The sequence below is a fragment of the Mesoplodon bidens genome (assembly GCF_964165515.1).
Source record: "Mesoplodon bidens genome assembly, chromosome: X".
Taxonomy (NCBI): domain Eukaryota; kingdom Metazoa; phylum Chordata; class Mammalia; order Artiodactyla; family Ziphiidae; genus Mesoplodon; species Mesoplodon bidens.
Genome location: NC_138163.1, coordinates 63,023,118 through 63,044,981, shown reverse-complemented (window position 1 = coordinate 63,044,981; position 21,864 = coordinate 63,023,118). Strand labels below are relative to the sequence as shown.

General features: G+C 37.3%; 1 protein-coding gene across 8 annotated transcripts in view; it reads left to right on the top strand.

Annotated features, from left to right (window-relative positions):
- PCDH11X (protocadherin 11 X-linked) overlaps positions 1-21,864 on the top strand; it is a gene marked incomplete at both ends in the record, with an annotated part of 701,896 nt that overhangs the window by 302,376 nt on the left and 377,656 nt on the right. For 6 of the 8 annotated variants that reach the window (XM_081222278.1, XM_081222282.1, XM_081222277.1 and 3 more), the window contains one exon: positions 11,734-11,814. The exons of the other annotated variants lie outside the window; for them this stretch is intronic. In XM_081222278.1, the coding sequence (XP_081078404.1) occupies positions 11,734-11,814 (81 nt within the window). The remainder of the gene's footprint in view (positions 1-11,733; positions 11,815-21,864) is intronic. 8 annotated transcript variants of the gene reach the window in all.

Sequence of the window (21,864 nt, the reverse complement as noted above, 5' to 3'; positions counted from 1 at the left end):
TTTGCCTTAGGTATTGAAGTGTTCCTATGTTGGGTGCATAAATATTTACAATTGTTATATCTTCTTCCTCAATTGATCCTTTGATCATTATATAGTGTCCTTCTCTGTCTCTTGTACTAGTCTTTCTTTTTTTTGTGGTGTGCGGGCCTCTCACTGTTGTGGCATCTCCCATTGTGGAGGACGGAGGCTCAGCGTCTATGGCTCACGTGACCAGCCGCTCCGCGGCATGTGGGATCCTCCCAGACTGGGGCACAAACCCGTGTCCCCTGCATTGGCAGGCGGACTCTCAACCACTGCACCACCAGGGAAGCCCCTAGTCTTTCTTTTAAAGTCTATTTTGTCTGATATGAGAATTGCTACTCCAGCTTTCTTTTGATTACCATTTGCGTGGAATATATTTTTCCATCCCCTCACTTTCAATCTCTATGTGTCCCTAGGCCTGAATTGGGTCTCTTGTAGACAGCATGTATATGGGTCTTGTTTTGTATCCATTCAGCCAGTCTATGTCTTTTGGTTGGAGCATTTAATCCATTTACATTTAAGGTAGTTATCGATATGTATGCTCATATTACCATTTTCTTAATTGTTTTGGGTTTGTTATTGTAAGTCCTTTCCTTCTCTTGTGTTTCCTGCCTATAGAAGTTCCTTTAGCATTTGTTGTAAAGCTAGTTTGGTGGTGCTGAATTCTCTTAGCTTTTGCTTGTCTCCAAAGGTTTTAATTTCTCCATCAAATCTGAATGAGATACTTGCTGGATAGAGTAATCTTGGTTGTAGGTTTTTCCCTTTCAACACTTTAAATATGTCCTGCCAGTCCCTTCCGGCTTGAAGAGTTTCTGCTGAAAGATCAGCTGTTAACGTAATGGGGATTCCCGTGTATGTTATTTTTGTTTTTCCCTTGCTGCTTATATTTTTCTTTTTTTAAAATTTTTGATAGTTTGATTAATATGTGTCTTGGAGTGTTTCTCCTTGTATTTATCCTGTAAGGCACACTCTGTGCTTCCAAGACTTGATTAACTATTTCCTATTTCCTTTCCCATATTAGGGAAGTTATCAACTATAATCTCTTCATATATTTTCTCAGTCCCTTTCTTTCTCTCTTCTTCCTCTGGGACCCCTGTAATTCGAATGTTGGTGTGTTTAATATTGTCCCAGAGGTCTCTGAGACTGTCCTCAATTCTTTTCATTCAGTTTCCTTTATTCTGCTCTGCAGTTGTTATTTCCACTCTTTTATCTTCCATGTTACTTATCCATTCTTCTGCCTAGTTATTCTGCTACTGATCCCTTCTAGAGAATTTTTAATTTCATTTATTGTGTTGTTCATCATTTTTGTTTGCTCTTTAGTTCTTCTAAGTCCTTGTTAAATGTTTCTTGTATTTTCTCCATTCTATTTCCAAGATTTTGTATCATCTTTACTATCATTATTCTGAATTCTTTTTCAGGGAGACTGCCTATTTCCTTTTCATTTGTTTGATCTGGTGGGTTTTATCTTGCTCCTTCATCTGCTGTGCATTTCTCTGTCTTCTCATTTTGCTTAACTTACTGTGTTTGGGGTCTCCTTTTTGGAGGTTGTAAGTTCTTAGTTCCCGTTGTTTTTGGTGTCTGCCCCAGTGGCTAAGGTTGGTTCAACGGGTTGTGTAGGCCTCCTGGTGGAGGGGACTAGTGCCTGTGTTCTGGTGGATAAGGCTGGATCTTGTCTTTCTGGTGGGTAGGTCCACGTCTGGTGGTGTGTTTTGGTGTGCCTGTGACCTTATTATGATTTTAGGCAGCCTCTCTGCTAATGGGTGGTGTTGTGTTCCTGTCTTGCTAGTTATTTGGCATAAGGTGTCCAGCACTGTAGCTTGCTGGTCGTTGGGTGGAGCTGGGTCTTGGCATTTAGATGGAGATCTCTGGGAGATTTTTGCCATTTGATATTACATGGAGCTGGGAAGTCTCTTGTGGATCAATGTCCTGAACTTGGCTCTCCTTCCTCAGAGGCACAGCCCTGACACCTGGCTGGGCCTGTTATCCACATGGCTCAGAATAAAAGGGAAAAAAAAAGAATGATATAAAAAAGATAAAATAAAATAAAATGAAATAAAATAAACTTATTGAAATAAAAAATAATTATTAAAAAATTAAAAATTAATTTAAGAAAGAAGGAAAGAAAGAAGAGTGCAACCAAACCAAAAAAAAAAAATCCAACAATGATAACAAGTGCTAAAATCTATACTGAAAAAAAAGGAAAAAATAAAAGGACAGACAGAATGCTAAGACAAATGGTTAAAGCAAAGTTATACAGACAAAATCACACACAGAAGCATACACATACACACTCACAAGAGGAGAAAAAAGGGAAAAACTGTATATATATGGTTGCTCCCAAAGTCCACCTCCTCAATTTGGGATGATTTGTTGTCTATTCAGGTATTCCACTTATGCAGTGTACATTAAATTGATTATGGAGATTTAATCTGCTGCTCCTGAGGCTGCTGGGAGAAATTTCCCTTTCTCTTCTTTGTTTGCTCAGCTCCCGGGGTTCAGCTTTGGATTTGGCCCTGCCTCTGCATGTAGGTCACCTGAGCATGTCTGTTCTTTGCTCAGATAGGGCAGGGTTAAAGAAGCAGCTGTTTCGGGGGCTCTGGCTCATTCAGGCCGGGGGGGAGGGAGATGTGCGGATGTGGGCTGAGCCTGCAGCGGCAGAGGATGGCATGACGTTGTACCAGCCTGAGACATGCCATGTGTTCTCCTGAGGAAGTTGTCCCTGGATCACGGGACCCTGGCAATGGTGGGCTGCACAGGCTCCCGGGAGGGGAGATGTGGATAGTGACCTGTGGTTGCTCACAGGATTCTTGGTGGCTGCAGCAGCAGCCTAAGCATCTCATGCCCGTCTCTGTGGTCTGCACTGTTAGCCACAGCTCGCGCCCATCTCAGGAGCTCCTTTAAGCAGCACTCTTAATCCCTTCTCCTCGCGTACCAGGAAACAAAGAGGGAAGAAAAAGTCTCTTGCCCCTTTGGCAGTTCCAGACCTTATCCTGGACTCCCTCTCAGCTAGCTGTGGCGCACTAGCCCCCTTCAGGCTGTGTTCATGCAGTCAACCCCAGTCCTCTCCCTGGGATCCACCGAAGCTGGAGACTCAGCTCCCAGCCTCCACCCATCCCTGCAGGTGAGCAGACAAGCCTCTAGGGATGGTGAGTGCTGGTCGTCACCGATCCTCTGTGAGAGAATCTCTCTGCTTTGTCCTCTGCACCCCTGTTGCTGTGCTCTCCTCTGTGTCTCTAAAGCTCCCCCCTCCGCCACCCACAGTCTCTGCCCGCAAAGGGGCTTCCTAGTGTGTGGAAACCTTTCCTCCTTCACAGCTCCCTCCCACTGGTGCAGGTCCCGTGCCTATTCTTTTGTCTCTGTTTATTCTTTTTCTTTTGCTCTACCCAGGTACGTGGGGAGTTTCTTGCTTTTTGGGTGGTCTGAGGTCTTCTGCCAGCGTTCAGTAGTTCTCTGTAGGAGTTGTTCCACTTGTAGATGTATTTCTGATGTATTTGTGGGGAGGAAGGTGATCTCCACATCTTACTCTTTTGCCATCTTGAAGCTCCCCTCTGCCAACATTTTTAACACAAAATCCTTCAAGTAAATATATCATGGGCAAAAATAAGGATCAAATTTCACTTTATATATGTAAATGTTTGCCATAGTTTTGATGGATATTATCCCCGTAGTAAGGATTTGGATTTATTTTAAGGAAGTAAATGAGAATGAGGGAAAAGTTTTATAAATATTATCACTGTAAGCCTCACCCACATACTTACATGTCTTTAGGCATATATCATTGTGGTAGATATTACATAAGACTTTCCAAAAATGTCTTATATGCTAGTTTGTGAAGACATTTTCCCTAACCTGTCAATGTGTCTAATGTATGGCAATAAAATAACAATAATCTATCAGTTAAATTCACTTGTAGTCTTTGGCAGCTAAAATAAAAGGATGATTGTGACGACTTAGAATGTCACATTTCTGCAAAATCTGAGATTCTTGGGTTGCATACCATTACCAAGAAAATGGAAGCATACTTACATTTCTAGTGGGAAACCTGCAACCTTTGAAAAAGAAATGTGATTGCTGAATCACTGAAGCTCCTCTGGATTCTCTTTCTGCTAGATTTTGAAACAATAATGTAATGTTGAGACTAGTCAGAAATATCATGATCTTATTCTAACTATGATTTTCTTACCATTAGATTAAAGTGGCAATAAAAATTCCCAAGAGGGAGAATAAAGGATGCATTCCGCATTTCAACCTAAAACAATCACAGAATCAGTCTGGGTTTGCCTGACCCAGTAGTTTGGGGATTAGTCAGGTTAAGGTATGCAGTTAATATGTTAAGTTCCTGAATCTCAGATTCTGTGCGACACTGTCAGGAAAACATTTGGGAAGAACATTTAGAAGGCCTTGTCATATTTAGAAGTTTAAATCAAATTATATTGTTTCATAAGCCTTTTCTGTAAGGCAGTCACAGTTGAGGAAGTGAATTTTATTCTTGTAGGTCACCTGTAACAGTGTCCTATTATTTTTTTAAAAAACTAAATCTTTTGGCAGCCGAAAATATTTTATCACAAAAACTATATCACTGTGTATATTTTGGGCTATAATTCACATTTCTGTGAATGTAAATTTGGTTGAAAATTTCCTTACTTCTTGCCTGAGACAAAAAATTCGGGGAGATATAATACAGTTTGGGACATTTACTCTGATTCAGAGGTCCTTATTAGCCAGACTCTTCCCACATTCATAGATAAAATCATTCAAGCAGACTATAGACAAGTTTTTAAGGCATAAAATTTCTGGATTCTGAAAGGTGAAATAAGGTAAATGAACATTTTATTTTCTTTCATGTATGACTATTTCATTAGATCAACAGGGCATCACTGATGAAATATTAGTGTCTAATGGATTTAATACGTTTTTAAATAAAGTTGAATTCCCTTCCAATGTCTAAACTATGAACTAGTAATATCTGATTCAAGAATGATAAGAAGAGCCAATATCTGTCCATCCTCTTGGAAATATTCGTTTTTTAATTTTTAGCAATAATACCAGTGACACTTCTCACAACTCTTTACAATCAACAATAAGATGTACTTCTCATTTTTCACTCTTGAGCACTGTCTTAATATGAACTGGATTAAAATGAGGTTTAAATCTGTAAAGACAGTGATTATTATAAAGCACTTTACTCTTTACTTGACAGCTTGACATCTGATTCCATAAAAGGGAAGATACATTTTGGTTCAGTATGTGGTGCATGTAAAGAAACAGAAACATAGATCTGCATCTTATCTTTCAGATGTCAATGATGAACCATATTTTGTTTTATTTAAAAGGTCAAGCATAGATTTTTTGAACACTAGTATTTCCTAGAACTGTCATTTCTCTCATTTGCATTATAGTTAATCCTCAGCAATTCTGTATATTGGAGCTATTTTATTAGACCATTTCTTAGTTATTAATATTAAAACTCTGGGGTTTGGTGGAAGGGGAAAGAGTAATGGAAAGAGCATTGTTAGGGGTGGGAGTATTATTTCACCTTTAAATTGTTATTTTTGTGCACAATATAATTCAATAAACTTTTCCTAATAGTTGAATATTGAAGCATATTATACAATAGAGATATTTAATTGTCAAAGTTAAATGGACAAGATACATCCACATAGCTTTAAGCATTTAACCACATAATATATTATCCCTATTTAATTTAATGGACATTTGAATGTTGTCAGGTAGGAAAAAATTTTACTCTGTCCTTCTAAGTTCTTCTGGCTGTTCTAAGAGTTAAAATGACCTGAGACAGATTAACAGGAGAAAATCAAAACAAAAATTTAATAACATATGTACATGGGAGAGATCCCAGAAAACTGGGTAACTCACCAAAATGTCTGAAACTCTTATCTTTATTTTATTTTATTTTATTTTGTGATACGTGGGCCACTCATTGTTGTGGCCTCTCCCGTTGCAGAGAACAGACTCCGGATGCACAGGCCCAGCGGCCATGACTCACAGGCCCAGTCGCTCTGTGGCATGTGGGATGTGGGATGTGAGATGTGGGATTTTCCCAAACCGGGGCACAAACCCATGTCCCCTGCATAGGCAGGCAGACTCTCAACCACTGCACCACCAGGGAAGCCCTGAAACTCTCATCTTAAATACCATCTTCAACTATAGACAAAGAAGGATGTTGGGGGTAGTGGTTTGGGGCTTTGATGCTGAGGAAGGCAATTGACATGGAGATGTAAAAGCAAATGTTTGGTAAACAAATGTTTGCTGGGGCAAGCAGGGAGGATGGGACACAGAGTGGACTCTGATCTCTAGGCCCTGCTGAGTTTCCTCCACCTCACCAAGCTTATATTCTTTGCAAATATCTCTTGTGATAGCTCTATTCTGCGAATAGGCCCTTCATCTAAATGCTTTTAGGCAGTTAAGGGGGAAGGAACAAGAAAAACTTCCTGAGCTTTCTGTTTCTTCAAAATAACCAGCCTAAATTAATCCTCATGTCAAAAAGATAAGTTTTGGGGTGGCAAATTTTGCTACCCTACAATGTGGCATGATACATTTGACAGACTGCCACACAGACAGACATAAAACTGCTCACAATTGACAGAAAATTTTAAAATCACATTCTTAAACTGTGCATAGGAAATGCAACTCTAGTAGACTTGTTCTAAAAAATAAGGTTAAATCTGAGACCTGAGCACAAATCTGCTTAGAAACTACTGTAGCACAGGACACTTTCCTCAAATACATTTGAGAATTTCCTCTTTGCTTAGTGTATAACTATAAAATCACCAGCTGACTTTGCAAGTCCATCAGGAATATGTACTTAATTCACTTTCTCATACATCTGTCCCATCATTCAGTTACATCTTCAGTCATATAGACAACATCCTGGATTTCCCTACCTTAGACCATATTGCTCTCTCTGCCAAAAAAAGTATTCTCTTCACCCTCTACATCTAGAGTCTACCAGACTTTACTTATTTCATAGACTTGTCCATTAATTACAGTTATTAGTTTGTCTTTTCTTTTCCTTTAGATCAGAAGTCAGCAATATTTTTCTGTAAAGGGCCAGAGTAGTGTTGTTGAAACCTGACCTCTGTCACACCAAATTGAATCTTGGAGATAGAGTTTTGGGTGAAGTAGCAAAGAATAGCTTTATTTCTTTGCCAGGTGAAGGAGGCCACAGTAAGCTAATGCCCTGAAAACTATGTGTCCCAACCCATGGGGTCTTGTAAGGAGTTTTATAGTAATGGTTCAAGGGGGGCAGTGTTGCTGATAAGGATCATGGCGCATGCAGGGCTTGCATTCCTTCAATCCAGAGATCATCTGGCATCACCGTGGTCTTGTGACGGGCTTCTGTGGTTCTGGAGGTTATCAAACTGTGACCTTTTCTCTGGAATGAAGAATGCTTCATCAAGTAGTTAACATCTTCCATTTGGTGGGGGTTTTAGTTCTGCAGAAGAGGTCAAAGATATTGTTATGTATATCTCTTGAGGGGGTAAGAGGACCCTGCCCCAAAGATGCACTATCGTTTCTTGACTGCTCCTCCTTTGTCTCCCAATCCTCTCCCTTCCATGATTAACAACTGTTTGAACCTACCCTTTGGAACTAGGGATGGTCATGGAACCTGAATGAAGCTTATTTCCTACAAACAAAAAACAGGGAAAACAGAAAGGCTTTTGTGCCCAGGAGCCCCACAGGGTCCTGCTCAGTTTCAGTAGGTTTTATATATAACAAAAGAGAAACCAAATTCCCCCAAAATTTCAATTGATGATATTCAAACCATCAAGTGTAATAATAATGAGTACAATGTTTTATGTAATAGAGAACTACTAATGAAATGAATGGTCTTGTATATCTGATCTCGGAAAATGTCTTTTCACACAGATAGGTACTGCCCAATACTGATATCAATCCACAGGCATATAGATTTAACTCAACATATCTATCCTTGGAAGGCATGTGAAGAACTGTATTAGATTCTTTTCTTCATATCTGCCATTTAGCATGCCATTACATTGAAGATTGATCATTTCTAATTGACAGATAAAAGCTCCTCAATTCCATATTTATTGCAACCTATTGAAAATTTGAGTTTGTGCACAAATGGAAATTCTGCTTCTTGTTTTAACTTCTACAGGGCTGGAGTGTATAAAGTAACTTACCATTACTTGTGACTCAAACAATTTTAGTTGTCATCAGAGTGACTTTACTGCAGTATAAATTTTGCACATAATCACTCTTTTACCTTACAATTTTAGGTTGATTTATCAAGACGTTATCAAGTTTGCAACAAAAACTAATTGCCAGAGTGATTCAGCATTCAATAATAGTGGTCAAGTGTACTTCTCATTCAGCAAAATTTCCGTCTTGGCTCTGAGCTCAAAAATAAACCTTTGTCACTAATAAGCCATCCAACTGCTTGTATGGTAAGGCAAGTCAGGATATTCAACTTACAATTTTGATAAACGTTCACAGAATGACAATAGTTCCATTAGCAATAGTGAATGAAGTTCACTATTGACACTCCTAGTTCAATAACACATGATAGACTCAAATATTTTGCACAAAGTACTTGCTGATGTGTAATACAATAAACAGCCATAGGCTTTGAACACCTTATGTTTTCCAAAGTATTGTATTTTTGTCCAGCTAAACTTTTTTTCTGTGCAACATACATTTCACCCACTATTAGTTGCAACACACCTTAACAGATCCCACATCAGGTTTTACTGAATTAGTGTTTTGTCAAATTCTTTGAAAATATTCTTACCTGTTCTGTTCCACACAGACAATTCATTCATAGAGGCTAATTTTTCAGTCTCTTCAAACTTGGTATCACTTCCTCAATCAGGTAACAGCAATTAAGCATTGTTGGTAACATCTGTTAACTCAGGAAGGAAAAACACTCCATACCATTTTCCCTTTTTTTTTTTTTTAAATTTACCATTGCTGTTGCTCTCAATGTCCTCAGCTTTTTGAGTAACTGTACTTGGTGAAACGCTAATAGTCTTAAGTTTGTTTTCTCTAGATGTATTTCTTTGGTTGTTGTAAGCAAACCCTGTTTAATAACTCGCCATCAGTGAGTAGTTCTCTCTGTTTGGCTAACAAATTAGCTTTTCAGAAACTTACTTTTGTCACTCATTTTCATTTATTTTTGTGATGAAATTCTGCTATGATGAGACCTTTCATTTTAATTTTCTAATTCTTCTAACTGTTGCTTTACTGTGAGTTGGAATATTGGGGTGAGTGCTTAGTCTGTAATATTAATGTGTATTGCATTCTTTTTGTCACAGCTATAGTGTCATTGCAGAATAAACACTATTTGCCATTTAAATGATAACAAAATAATTCTTGCTCAACTGGGCCTTAAAAATGTTATGTTCCACATCTGACTGTCTCTTTATATATATATATATATATATAATTTTTGACTGCATTGGGTCTATGTTGCTGTGTGAGGGCTTTCTCTAGCTGCAGCAAGCAGGGGCTACTCTTTGTTGTGGTGCATGGACTTCTCACTGTGGTAGCTTCTCCTGCTGTGGGGCACGGGCTCTAGGCACACGGGCTTCAGTAGCTGTGGCATTCGGGCTCCAGATTGCAGGCTCAGCAACTGTGGCACACAGGCCCAGTTGCTCCGCGGCACATGGGATCCTCCCGGACCAGGAATTGAACCCATGTCCCCCACATTGGCAGGTGGATTCTTTTATTTATTTATTTTTTTTGCGGTACACAGGCCTCTCACTGCCGTGGCCTCTCCCGCTACGGAGCACAGGCTCCAGACACACAGGCTCAGCGGCCATGACTCATGGGCCCAGCCGCTCCGCTGCATGTGGGATCTTCCCGGACCGGGGTACGAACCCGTGTCCCCTGCATTGGCAGGCGGACTCTCAACCACTGCGCCACCAGGGAAGCCTCTGGCAGGTGGATTCTTAACTACTGTGCCACCAGGGGACCCCTGACTGTCTCTTCTTTTTTTCTTTTTTTTTTTTTCTTTTTTGTGGTACACGGGCCTCTCACTGTTGTGGTCTCTCCCGTTGCGGAGTACAGGCTCCAGACGTGCAGGCTCAGCTTCCATGGCTCACGGGCCCAGCCACTCTGTGGCATGTGAGATCTTTCTGGATCGGGGCATGAACCCGTGTCCCCTGCATCGGCAGGTGGACTCTCAACCACTGTGCCACCAGGGAAGCCCATCTTCTTTTCTTGATTTGAACTAATGGGCATGCGGGAATAATAAAAATATAAAAAATAAACTGTCATCGTAAGGCAATAGGAATGGGGCACTTAAAACTGTGGGGGAGGAAAAATAATTTTTCCTCCACGCTTTCAGATTCTTGGCTGAGACCCTCCCCCCAACCTCATAATAAAAGTCAGATTAACAGGAGAAAAACAGACAAGTTTAATAACATGTATCCCTCCTGTATATGTGAGAGATACCCAGGAAATCTGAGTAACTATCTGAAACGGCCCAAGCCATCACCTCAAATACCATCTTCAGATAAAGACAAAGAAGATGTTGGGGGCAGGGGAGCCAGTTATGGGAGGCTATGAGGAAAAGCACAATAATCAAGGGTAAGATTGTTGTGCAGATTTAGGTCTGTTGCCTACTTCACTGAAAAAAGTTTTAGAGATTTAGTCATCCTTCACTTCCTGGTACAGAGAGAGAGACACACTTACAAATGGAGATTTCCCTTATAAACGTAAATATCCTCTACAAAAGGGTAACTTCTCTTGGTTTTCAGAGCTTTTCTTATGTCTGCTGTTTCATAAAAATAATCAGCCTAAAATAATCCTTATGCCAGAAACATATTTTGGGGTGGCAAATATGCTCCCCCTCAAAACCCTGTCAAGTAATAATTACATAACTCTAATTGGTAGTACACCAAACATCAGTATGAAGTCTTGAGAGTGTGACATAAGGTCTCTGTCACTGCTACTCTATTCTGCTATTATAGCCCATGAGATTCCAACAGTCACTGAACTGGGTTTTCTTAGCTTCCTTGAAAAATTTCTCCCTTGGCTAGATAAAAGGATAACTTTTTAACCAAACCCTTTCCCCCATATACTAAAATCACATACAAAGAAATTTGTAGAGTATACATTCAATATTTTTAAAACAGATAATATACTCTCTGTCCTGAAGAAAATAAAATGGATATAGACATCATCTTTTCAAAATATTGATAATTATTCTGGGTTGGTATGCTAGTATCTCTATACTGGTTCATAAATTTCTTGGCATTTATAACAATTGTTAAATATCTTTATATGACAGATAGCAAATTTGTGATGTGGTGGCATGCACAGGATAGATTTTAATTTCAGACACTGTAAATTTGCAAATGCAAGCTGTGGAAGACATTGAGTTGTAAAAGCATTGGACTGAAAGTCTCTCCAACTTAAATTTCGGCCATTTAAATGTTTTAAAATGCCCTCCACAATTGCTTTCAAATGTTTAACGGAACTCTTAAATGTAACACTGGGTTATAAGCTCCGTTGGAAAAGGAATTTCTTTTCTTTTTTCTCTTGTTTATTCCCAGTACCTAGAGCTGTGCCTATCACATTGTAAGTCCTCAATAACTACAATGCCTAGAAAGAGATATTTAACCAGGCACTATTTTACTTACCTGTGTTTGATGCATGTGTGCAATGTACTATGTTTTTCACTTTCAACAAACAAAAATACTTCTTTTTGTTCCCCTTGTAAAGCCAATGAAAGAGGTTATACGATCTCGCACACCCATGAAAAAGACAACTACTGTGGAGATCTGGACTCATCCCCAACCACAGGTATGAAAGGAAACACTTGATATTTTCCTTTACTTGATTTTTATGAATGTATAAAAAACATTCTTTTTTATTTTTTTATTTTTTATTTTTAATTTTTTAACATCTTTATTGGAGTATAATTGCTTTACAATGGTGTGTTAGTTTCTGCTTTATAACAAAGTGAATCAGTTATACATTTACATATGTTCCCATATCTCTTCCCTCTTGCATCTCCCTCCCTCCCTCCCACCCTCCCTATCCCACCCCTCAAGGTGGCCACAAACCACCGAGCTGATCTCCCTGTGCTATGCGGCTGCTTCCAACTAGCTATCTCATTTAGGTTTGGTAGTGTATATATGTCCATGCCACTCTCTCACTTTGTCACAGCTTACCCTTCCCCCTCCCCATATTCTCAAGTGCATTCTCTAGTAGGTCTGTGTCTTTATTCCCATCTTACCCCTAGGCTCCTCATGACATTTTTTTTTCTTTTTTCTTAGATTCCATATATATGTGTTAGCCTATGGTATTTGTTTTTCTCTTTCTGACTTACTTCATTGTATATGACAGACTATAGGTCCATCCACCTCAATATAAACATCTCAATTTCATTTTTTTATATAGCTGAGTAATATTCCATTGTATATATGTGCCACATCTTCTTTATCCATTCATCCGATGTTGGGCACTTAGGTTGCTTCCATGTCCTGGCTATTGTAAATAGAGCTGCAATGAACCTTTTGGTACATGTCTCTTTTTGAATTACGCTTTTCTCAGGGTATATGCCCAGTAGTGGGATTGCTGGGTCATATGGTAGTTCTATTTGTAGTTTTTTAAGGAACCTCCATACTGTTCTCCATAGTGGCTATACCAATTCACATTCCCACCAGCAGTGCAAGAGTGCTCCCCTTTCTCCACACCCTCTCCAGCATTTATTGTTTCTAGATTTTTTGATGATGGCCATTCTGACCAGTGTGAGATGATATCTCATTATAGTTTTGATTTGTATTTCTCTAATGATTAATGATGTTGAGCAGTCTTTCATGTGTTTCTTGGCAATCTGTATATCTTCTTTGGAGAAATGTCTATTTAGGTCTTCTGCCCATTTTTGGATTGGGTTGTTTTTTTGTTTGTTTGTTTGTTGTTATTGAACTGCATTAGCTGCTTGTAAATCTTGGAGATTAATTCTTTGTCAGTTGCTTAATTTGCAAATATTTTCTCCCATTCTCAGGGTTGTCTTTTGGTCTTGTTTATGGTTTCCTTTGCTCTGCAAAAGCGTTTAAGTTTCATTAGGTCCCATTTGTTTATTTTTGTTTTTATTTCCATTTCTCTAGGAGGTGGGTCAAAAAAGATCTTGCTGTGATTTATGTCATAGAGTGTTCTGCCTATGTTTTCCTCTAAGAGTTTGATAGTGTCTGGCCTTACATTTAGGTCTTTAATCCATTTTGAGCTTATTTTTGTGTATGGTGTTAGGGAGTGTTCTAATTTCATACTTTTACATGTACCTGGCCAGTTTTCCCAGCACCACTAATTGAAGAGGTTGTCTTTTTTCCACTGTATATTCTTGCTTCCTTTATCAAAGATAAGGTGACCTGATATATGTGCATGGGTTTATCTCTGGTCTTTCCATCCTGTTCCATTGATCTATATTTCTGTTTTTGTGCCAGTACCATACTGTCTTGATTGCTGTAGCCTGATTCCTCCAGCTCCATCTTTCATTGTCAAGATTCCTTTGGCTATTCGGGTATTTTGTGTTTCCACACAAACTGTGAAATTTTTTGTTCTAGTTCTGTGAAAAATGCCAGTGGTAGTTTGGTAGGGATTGCGTTGAATCTGTAGATTGCTTTGGGTAGTAGAGTCATTTTCACAATGTTGATTCTTACAATCCAAGAACATGGTATATCTCTCCATTTATTTGTATCATCTTATTTTCTTTCATCAGTGTCTTATAATTTTCTGAATACAGGTCTTTTTTTCTCCTTAGGTAGGTTTATTCTTAGATATTTTATTCTTTTTGTTGCAATGGTAAATGGGAGTATTTTCTTAATTTCACTTTCAGATATTTCATCATTAGTGTATAGGAATGCCAGAGATTTCTGTGCATTAACTTTGTATCCTGCTACTTTATCAAATTCATTGATTAGCTCTAGTAGTTTTCTGGTAACATCTTTAGGATTCTCTATGTAAAGTATCATGTCATCTGCAAACAGTGACAGCTTTACTTCTTCTTTTCTGATTTGGATTCATTTTATTTCTTTTTCTTCTCTGATTGCTGTGGCTAAAACTTCCAAAACTATGTTGAATAATAGTGGTGAAAGTGGGCAACCTTGTCTTGTTTCTGATCTTAGTGGAAATGCTTTCAGTTTTTCACCATTGAGGGCAATGTTGGCTGTGGGTTTGTCATATATGGCCTTTATTATGTTGAGGTAAGTTCCCTCTATGCCTACTTTCTGGAGGGTTTTTATCATAAATGGGTGCTGAATTTTGTCGAAAGCTTTCTCTGCATCTATTGAGATGATCATATGGTTTTTCTCCTTCAATTTGTGAATATGGTGTATCACTTTGTTTGATTTGCGTATATTGAAGAATCCTCGCATTCCTTGGATAAACCCCACTTGATCATGGTATATGATCTCTTTAATGTGCTGTTGAATTCTGTTTGCTACTATTTTGTTGAGGATTTTTGCATCTATGTTCATCAGTGATATTGGCCTATAGTTTTCTTTCTTTGTGACATCTTTGTCTGATTTAGGTATCAGGGTGATGGTGGCCTCATAGAATGAGTTTGGGATTGTTCCTTCCTCTGCTATATTTTGGAAGAGTTAAAAACCATTCTTAAAATATATTTCTCGATATGTATTCCATGAAGTTTCTTTATGTGATTTTATGCTGGACTCTAGTGTGAAAATATGACAGTAAATACATATTTCTTCCTATTGTAGTTTGATAATAATATTGGAGGTAGTTTATTTGTTTCATAATGTAAAATTATTCCTCAGAAAGCATCTTCTAAATGGTTGTCTATTCCACTGATGTTTGTCTAGTCATGAGGTCATGGAGTGAAAAAAATTGAGGACTACTGTTTTACAATATGACTTAAATTTAAGCTGTAGCATAATATAGGACAATTTGATATTATGCTAATCAGAAAAATTTTAGTAAGACCTCCCTGAAAGAAACCAGTTTGAATTTTAAAGGAAATTTTGTTATAATGTATTCTTAAAGAATCCACTCTTCCTCACTTCAATAAGGACAGCTCAAAATGTGACTAACAAATCCAATCAAATTTGTTTTCTTCATAGAGGCCATAAGGGGAATTTAAAAATGAAGTGAGGAGGCCAATCTAAACATTTGTTAGCCATTTATTATTCTGTGGCTGATTTACTTACTGTTTTCCATAACATAGAGGTCCTGAATTTGACCCCTTGGCTGTCAAGTTAATAACCATAAATTATCCTCTATACAGTTATTTTCAAATGTCATTTATTTGTTACAAATTATATAAATTTTAAAAATGTAGATACATAAATGCATATCTAGAGTATTAGAAAAACAACCCAAATGGGTTGAGAAGAGAACCCCATTGCTTATCCTTTGTTATTTGATGAGTACTTCTGAAATTCATGGAAGTCATGTGTTCTATAATAATAACATCCTACTATATTTTACAGTGTTAATTTATGCTCTTTAGGAAGAGTTACTGAATTAATACATGCCCTGTGGGAAGAAATGGTTAATTAAATAAAGGTTCATTGCAACCTAGGAGCTGTCCAAATTGTTACTATCTTTAAATTACTCAAGTCCGAATTCATGAAGTTTTGCCAGATTTCAAACTGACTTTCCGGTCTTGCACCTCTGATTCAGTCTCAAGAAAATTGGTGAGGATGTAGAACACACGATGATAGACCACATCTGTATCCTTGATTAAGAGGCTATGCAATCTTCAGAATAGCTGTTTTGAGGAAAATTACACAGTTTTAAAATGTGTACTTTAACATCCAAAGATTTGAACTACTAATGTGACAAGAGGTAGGACTAGGATAAATAGTTAGATGACAGATGAAATTAGACATTATTATAGCACTCTTCCTCTATGAATAAGACATTGCTCTACGAGCAATATTTTTTTACCTAGCCAGTTACTTCTGATTGTATTCTACTGAAATGAGTGCAATATAAGTAATTCTACTAATTTCTTGCCAATTACTGATTCTCTTGTTTGTTTACGAACTTAAAATCTTGTTGGAGACACAAATATTTATTTTTTTAACATTTTTATTGGAGTATAATTGCTTTACAATGTTGTGTTAGTTTCTGCTGTATAACAAAGTGAATCAGCTATATGTATACATATATAACCATATTCCCTCCCTCTTGCGTCTCCCTCCCACCCTCCCTGCCCCACCCCTCTAGGTGGTCACAAAGCACTGAACTGGTCTCCCTGTAGTGGGTTCATTTTGCTTGAGGTTCTTTTATTAGGTAAATCTTTTAGATATCTGAAAGCCTTGATTGTCCTTACTGTCTGAGACTTCAATTGAAATTTAAGATGTGTCATGGAGTGGTGGATTGCACTGCATAGAATTACCGTAAATATGATACAGATAGGGACTTTCCAACCTTGGTTTTGGTAAACATTGTGCTTGCCTCTGAAAAGTTTAAAGAAAATATGTGTTTTATGAATAAGCTTTTATGGTTCCTTATATTTAGGAAGATATTCAATACTCATTTGTGGGATTTCAGAAGCAACAATCTAAGAATAGAAACTACTGAAACTAGAGTGTAACCTGAAAATTAAATTATTTCTATTCTTCCATTGAAATCTTTAAACTCTTTGATATTTCCTCCCTCTACCATTCAGATGACAATTAAAGTCATGATACAGATGGTGACTTGAAGGGTTTTCTTTTAAATAAGCAAATACTACAATGGTGTCCCATAAAGCAGAATGGTTCTTAGCTGTAAAAGCCAACTGTTCAACTAATTAAAGTACCTTGTGAACCATGAAATACGTCAACTTATTCTTTGACCAAAGAAAATAAAAATGAAAGTGTCCATTTCCTTATAAGAAATATCCTTGTAAGTCCATTTCCTTTAGCGCTTTGCTTAGAATCTTTAGAAAATATGTGTACAACTGGGATGCATGTCTTGAAGTTCCAAGTTAGATTTTTAAAAATTAACGTGATTTTTAAACAACATTGTAAAAGGAATCAAATCACACATAGCAGCTTTTCAATGTGCAGTGGACAGCAATGGAGTCATAAACATTCACTGTAGCTAACCTCCTAGCATCTGTGTAGTATTAGGGGAAATAGAGAGCTACTCGGAAATGGCCATTGACCAGCTTTTCACATGCTGTTTACATATGCCAATTCATGTGGAATTTTTATTTTTTGGTAATGCAGCATTCTATAATAACTCGATCTTGTCCCCTTGCATAATAAATTCCCCGACCCCAATCACCTTCCCTGCCTCTGATTCTTAGTAATTACAATGCTCTCTGTGCTAGCAAGTCTAAAACTGAATTACATTCTGTCAAAAACTTGAAACAAAATAAAACTAGTATATCGGGGGGGGGGGAGTCTTTCTGTGACTTTCTATGACTTTCAATTACAATGGCCTTGCTTGTGAAACAATTCTGAGGACAGTCTGATTATGAATATAGACATTAACTTGGCTGCCACTGTACTCCATTAAATCCAGATGTATTGTGATCACGACTTATATTCATTGAGAAATAAATAGCTTAGAACAGTAGTATTAGGCAACTGGTATAGAATATATGAGTGGGGAATGGATCCACTGCTTGACATTAACTCCCCATACCTTAACACCCACAGCTAATGACTTATGTCTCCTAAAAAGAACACAGTTCACCTCTGGCACAGAAAGTAAATGAAATAATGCAAACACTGTGAAGTGATACAAGAGAAATAAGAAAAGTAGAGCAAAATTTTACTTTGGAAAGATGACAGAAGTCATATGTGGCAATGGAATTTATTTCTTTTATTTAACAAAACTATATAAACTTATTACATATCAGGTGGTTTTTAAGCAATTAAAACATTAACTCATTGAATTCTCATTACAAACTTATAGCTATTATTAAACCTATTATTGTTATCATTAACCCTATTTTGTAGATGAGGAAGTTGGAGCACCAAGAGATGATAGCAAGTACCAAAGACAGGATGCAGACTCCCTGGGTCTGGCTCTAAAGCTCATCTTTGTAACAACTGCTTTAATAATTTCTCACCACGAATGAACAGCAATAATGGAAGGTAGTCCCTGGGACAAGAAATATTTTAAAAGGAGTCTCTTTTTAGTGTTAAACTAACATAATTTTCTATTCAGCTAGAACACCTGCTTGTATTTGTGTATGATAAAGGAAGATGACCTCGTTATGATGCTGGAATGAAAATAAAAGAACAATAAGATGTGTGGATCATAAAGAATATGAGGTTTTAAAATAATCAGAAAAATGCAATTTGTAGACATATTAAATCTACAGTGGTAATCCTTAATGAAAATCTTTCTGCAGGATGAGAAAGGCTAATTAACAGTAATAGAATGTGTGAGAATTCCCATGGTTTTAAAGAATTACCTTGTAATCTTGGAATAGTGGCTAACAGGATCACTAATTCGATATGTTAACAGTAAAGTCATTTGATGAAGGAATTGCTACACTAATCTTATATTTTACCACAACATGGTTAGGAAATCCACAGGGCTTTGGCAAATCAGTTTCATAAAGTAAAATCAGCTCTTACAGTTCTTTCATATTCTAAATGGCCTACAACTACTGATAGAATAAGTCACACGGTATTATTGTGGTTTTTTTTTGTTTTGAAATAGAACTCCAAAGAAAAGTTTAGATGTTCAGGTTAAGGGTCAACACTAGTGTCTTTGCTTCTCTTGCAAGGAAAAAAAAATAGATAATTCAAGAAAACTGCCTTCCTAGACTGTGCATAATTAACTCATGAAATGTTAGACTACACTTAGGCAGCATTTTTTTTTTATTTCAATATGTGTCTACTCAGTGGGGTCACTTGTAATGTTTCTTCATTAGCAGCAAAAGTACCTTGAAAAAAATTCATTGGGGTCATGAAACCACAAAACATTTTCCAAGGTGCACATACCATTAACTTCCTTTAGTTGCCAGCCTCGGTTTCACGTCAGATGATATTTTTGATAATGCTTTTAAGATATACACTTATTTAAAAATTTTTTGAACTACATACTTCATAATTCATGTTTTCCTCAAAGATCAAAGCACTTATCTTTTGGCTGGAAATTTAGGATGTTTTTTTTTCTTGTTATGATTTCTTCATGTTGTAGAGAAAAGTATATGTTCTATGGGAATGTAAGCTAATGATCATGCAAGAATCTGAGATCAGAATTTTTCCAAAGCTTAATCTGGGAACTTTTAAGAGTTATTTTCATCTTCTAGGATTATTTTGTGGAAGGCCTTAAAATGCCAAGCCAACTTTAGAGGTAAGTCTTGACACAATAGGAAGCCTCATTAAAAAAATAAATCAACATGGCTTGATGTGACATTATATATAACGTTTATTTTCAGACATATGGAAAATACTCAACATTGTTCTCCGACCAGACTCCTAAGATTTAGCCTTTGTCCTTGACCTTTAGTGGTGTGAGTACTTTACTTTTAGTCATTAATGACTTTTATTTTTAAGTGACTACTAAAAGCATCATGCTAGGTGTTCCACAGTAATTATTTCCTTTTCTTCAGTCCCTACAGCAGTTTTGTTGAGGTGTAGCTATAATATCTGCTTTTCTTAGTTGAGGAAACTGGGGCTCAGAGACGTTGAATAATGCACCTAAGTTTGATCAGCTTGCGAGTGTTAGGGGGATTCAAACTTTAATGTTCTCATTCTAAAGTCCATGATTCTTCCCCAACTGCACACTGCCTCCCATTCTTTTTGTATTCATAGAGAATGTCTCTTCAGTGAACATGCATCCCACGTGTGACCTGACATCCCGCTGATTCCATGGCTTATTTGTGAATCTCAGCAGCATAGCAGATTTGTGCCATGTTCACAGATAAAAGGCTTGTGAGCACCCACAGCAGATGAATACACACTGCAACAGATGGAGACCATTCTTCTGCAGCTCTTAGACTACAAAATATTGGCAACCAGTTTTGAAAAGAAATTGCTAACTATGATGTTAATATCCACTGGTTATTAAGCTTTAAAGTAGAAAATAAATATAGACCTTAAATATCATTAGGTACAATAGTAATTCATAGGAATAAAAATAGGTCTCAATTTTCAAAACATAAGGAAGAAATCAAAGATGAACCTACTTTTAATATATTAATCATTTCTTTACATGGAATCTGGATTATGAGTTGTCAGCCTGCACATGAGTCCTCTAGCAATGCCTCTACCCAAGCAAAATAAATTGTATTTGTAATCATAGATGAAACCTTTTTGATGACACTGAAATCAGAGTGCTAAAAGCTCATCACTTGGTTTATCTATCATGTGGGCTCACAAATAAAGCATGTTGGGAATTAAAAGTAGGCCACATGAGGGAGGAATAAACATCAAATTAGGTAGGGCTAGAGTTGGGGGCACCGTTTAGGGTAAGGGTACGATTCTCACAGGAGAACTGTCAGCAAGCAAATTAGAATTCCCAAGAGGAAATATGATAAATTTGGACTAACTTTCAGAAACTAAAGGTCCTGAACTAGTGAGAGGGGTTCTGTAGAAAAGATATTTAAACAGTGCTGATAATCATGGTCAGGCAACCATATTATTGGGTTCTCTTTGTAGTAAGACTCCAGCCAGTGGCTCTCCCATTAACTATGTGTGAAGCCTGGGGCCAGTGATAAAGTATTTGAATTTGTTTCCACATCTGTAATATGAGGATATTTATATCATTCTTATAGAATTGCTATGAGGGTTAACACAATATATTCTAAGGCAAGCACCCAATAGATGTTCAATATGCAGATATCCAATTCTTTTTTTATTTTTTTCCAATCCCATCTAAAGATTGGAACATAAAACAAGAAGCTGGGGAAAATTCCAGGCACATGAGCTGTGCGAGTGAAACTGCCATTAACAAACATGGACATTCAAGTTTCCATGGCCTACTGTAGCACACCACACTCTGCACTTAGGTAGTGAGATGACTGGGCATCTTAAAATACTCCCAGATATGGTGCAGATCATTTCAAGCCCAAGGTAGAGTTGGCATTCACCTCCTACAGCTCAGTGGGCTGACAACCTTCAGAAGTATATATAAAGGAAAAGTAGATAATTGCCAGAGACATCATATGTCCATGTCTCTTCATTTTGATAGGAGATACCCTGAAGGAAAAAAAATTCCAGTTGATTCAATTTTATATATCAGTTTCTCAGATCAGCATGAAATTATATGCTTAAAATACTTCCTTTTGGCTAATCTAAAACTATTATAAACAAATTAAAGTAAAGAAATTCTCTTAGAGGAAACACTGCTGAGTTTGCTCGGATTCATAGTAACAAGTGCATAAGGTCCCTAAGTTACTTTGATACACCTGCTGATATAATCTAGAGCTAAGTTAAAAATTAGTAAAAACAAAAGTAAACTTTATCAAAATCTCATGCATAGGTCTATTCTATGACCTAATCATTAGACCAATTGTTGATTTCCAGCATAAATGTGGTGTAAACAATTACCCTCATTACATATATATATATATATATATATATATATATTAGAGGAATATATAATGGCAGAGAGCTCCTTAATGTGATGTGGAAGTATTTCACCTCACGATCTTGGCAGATAACAATCTGAATAGTAAATCTGTCATCCCAGGCCTTGTTTGTGTAGAATTCATTCTGTCTCACATACAACAATGTCAAATTGCCCCATTTAACGTTAGTGCCTAAATGAATGTCAGGGAAACAATGCTAGAGCAATTTAGCGGTTTACATGCCTCTAACACTAAAGATTTTCCTTTTTATTTTCTGTTTTCTTTGACTTTGCAGTAGATAGTCCTTCTCCCCGCTGCTATTTCCTGCTGCTAATTCCTATTAGCATACATTGTAGAACATCCTG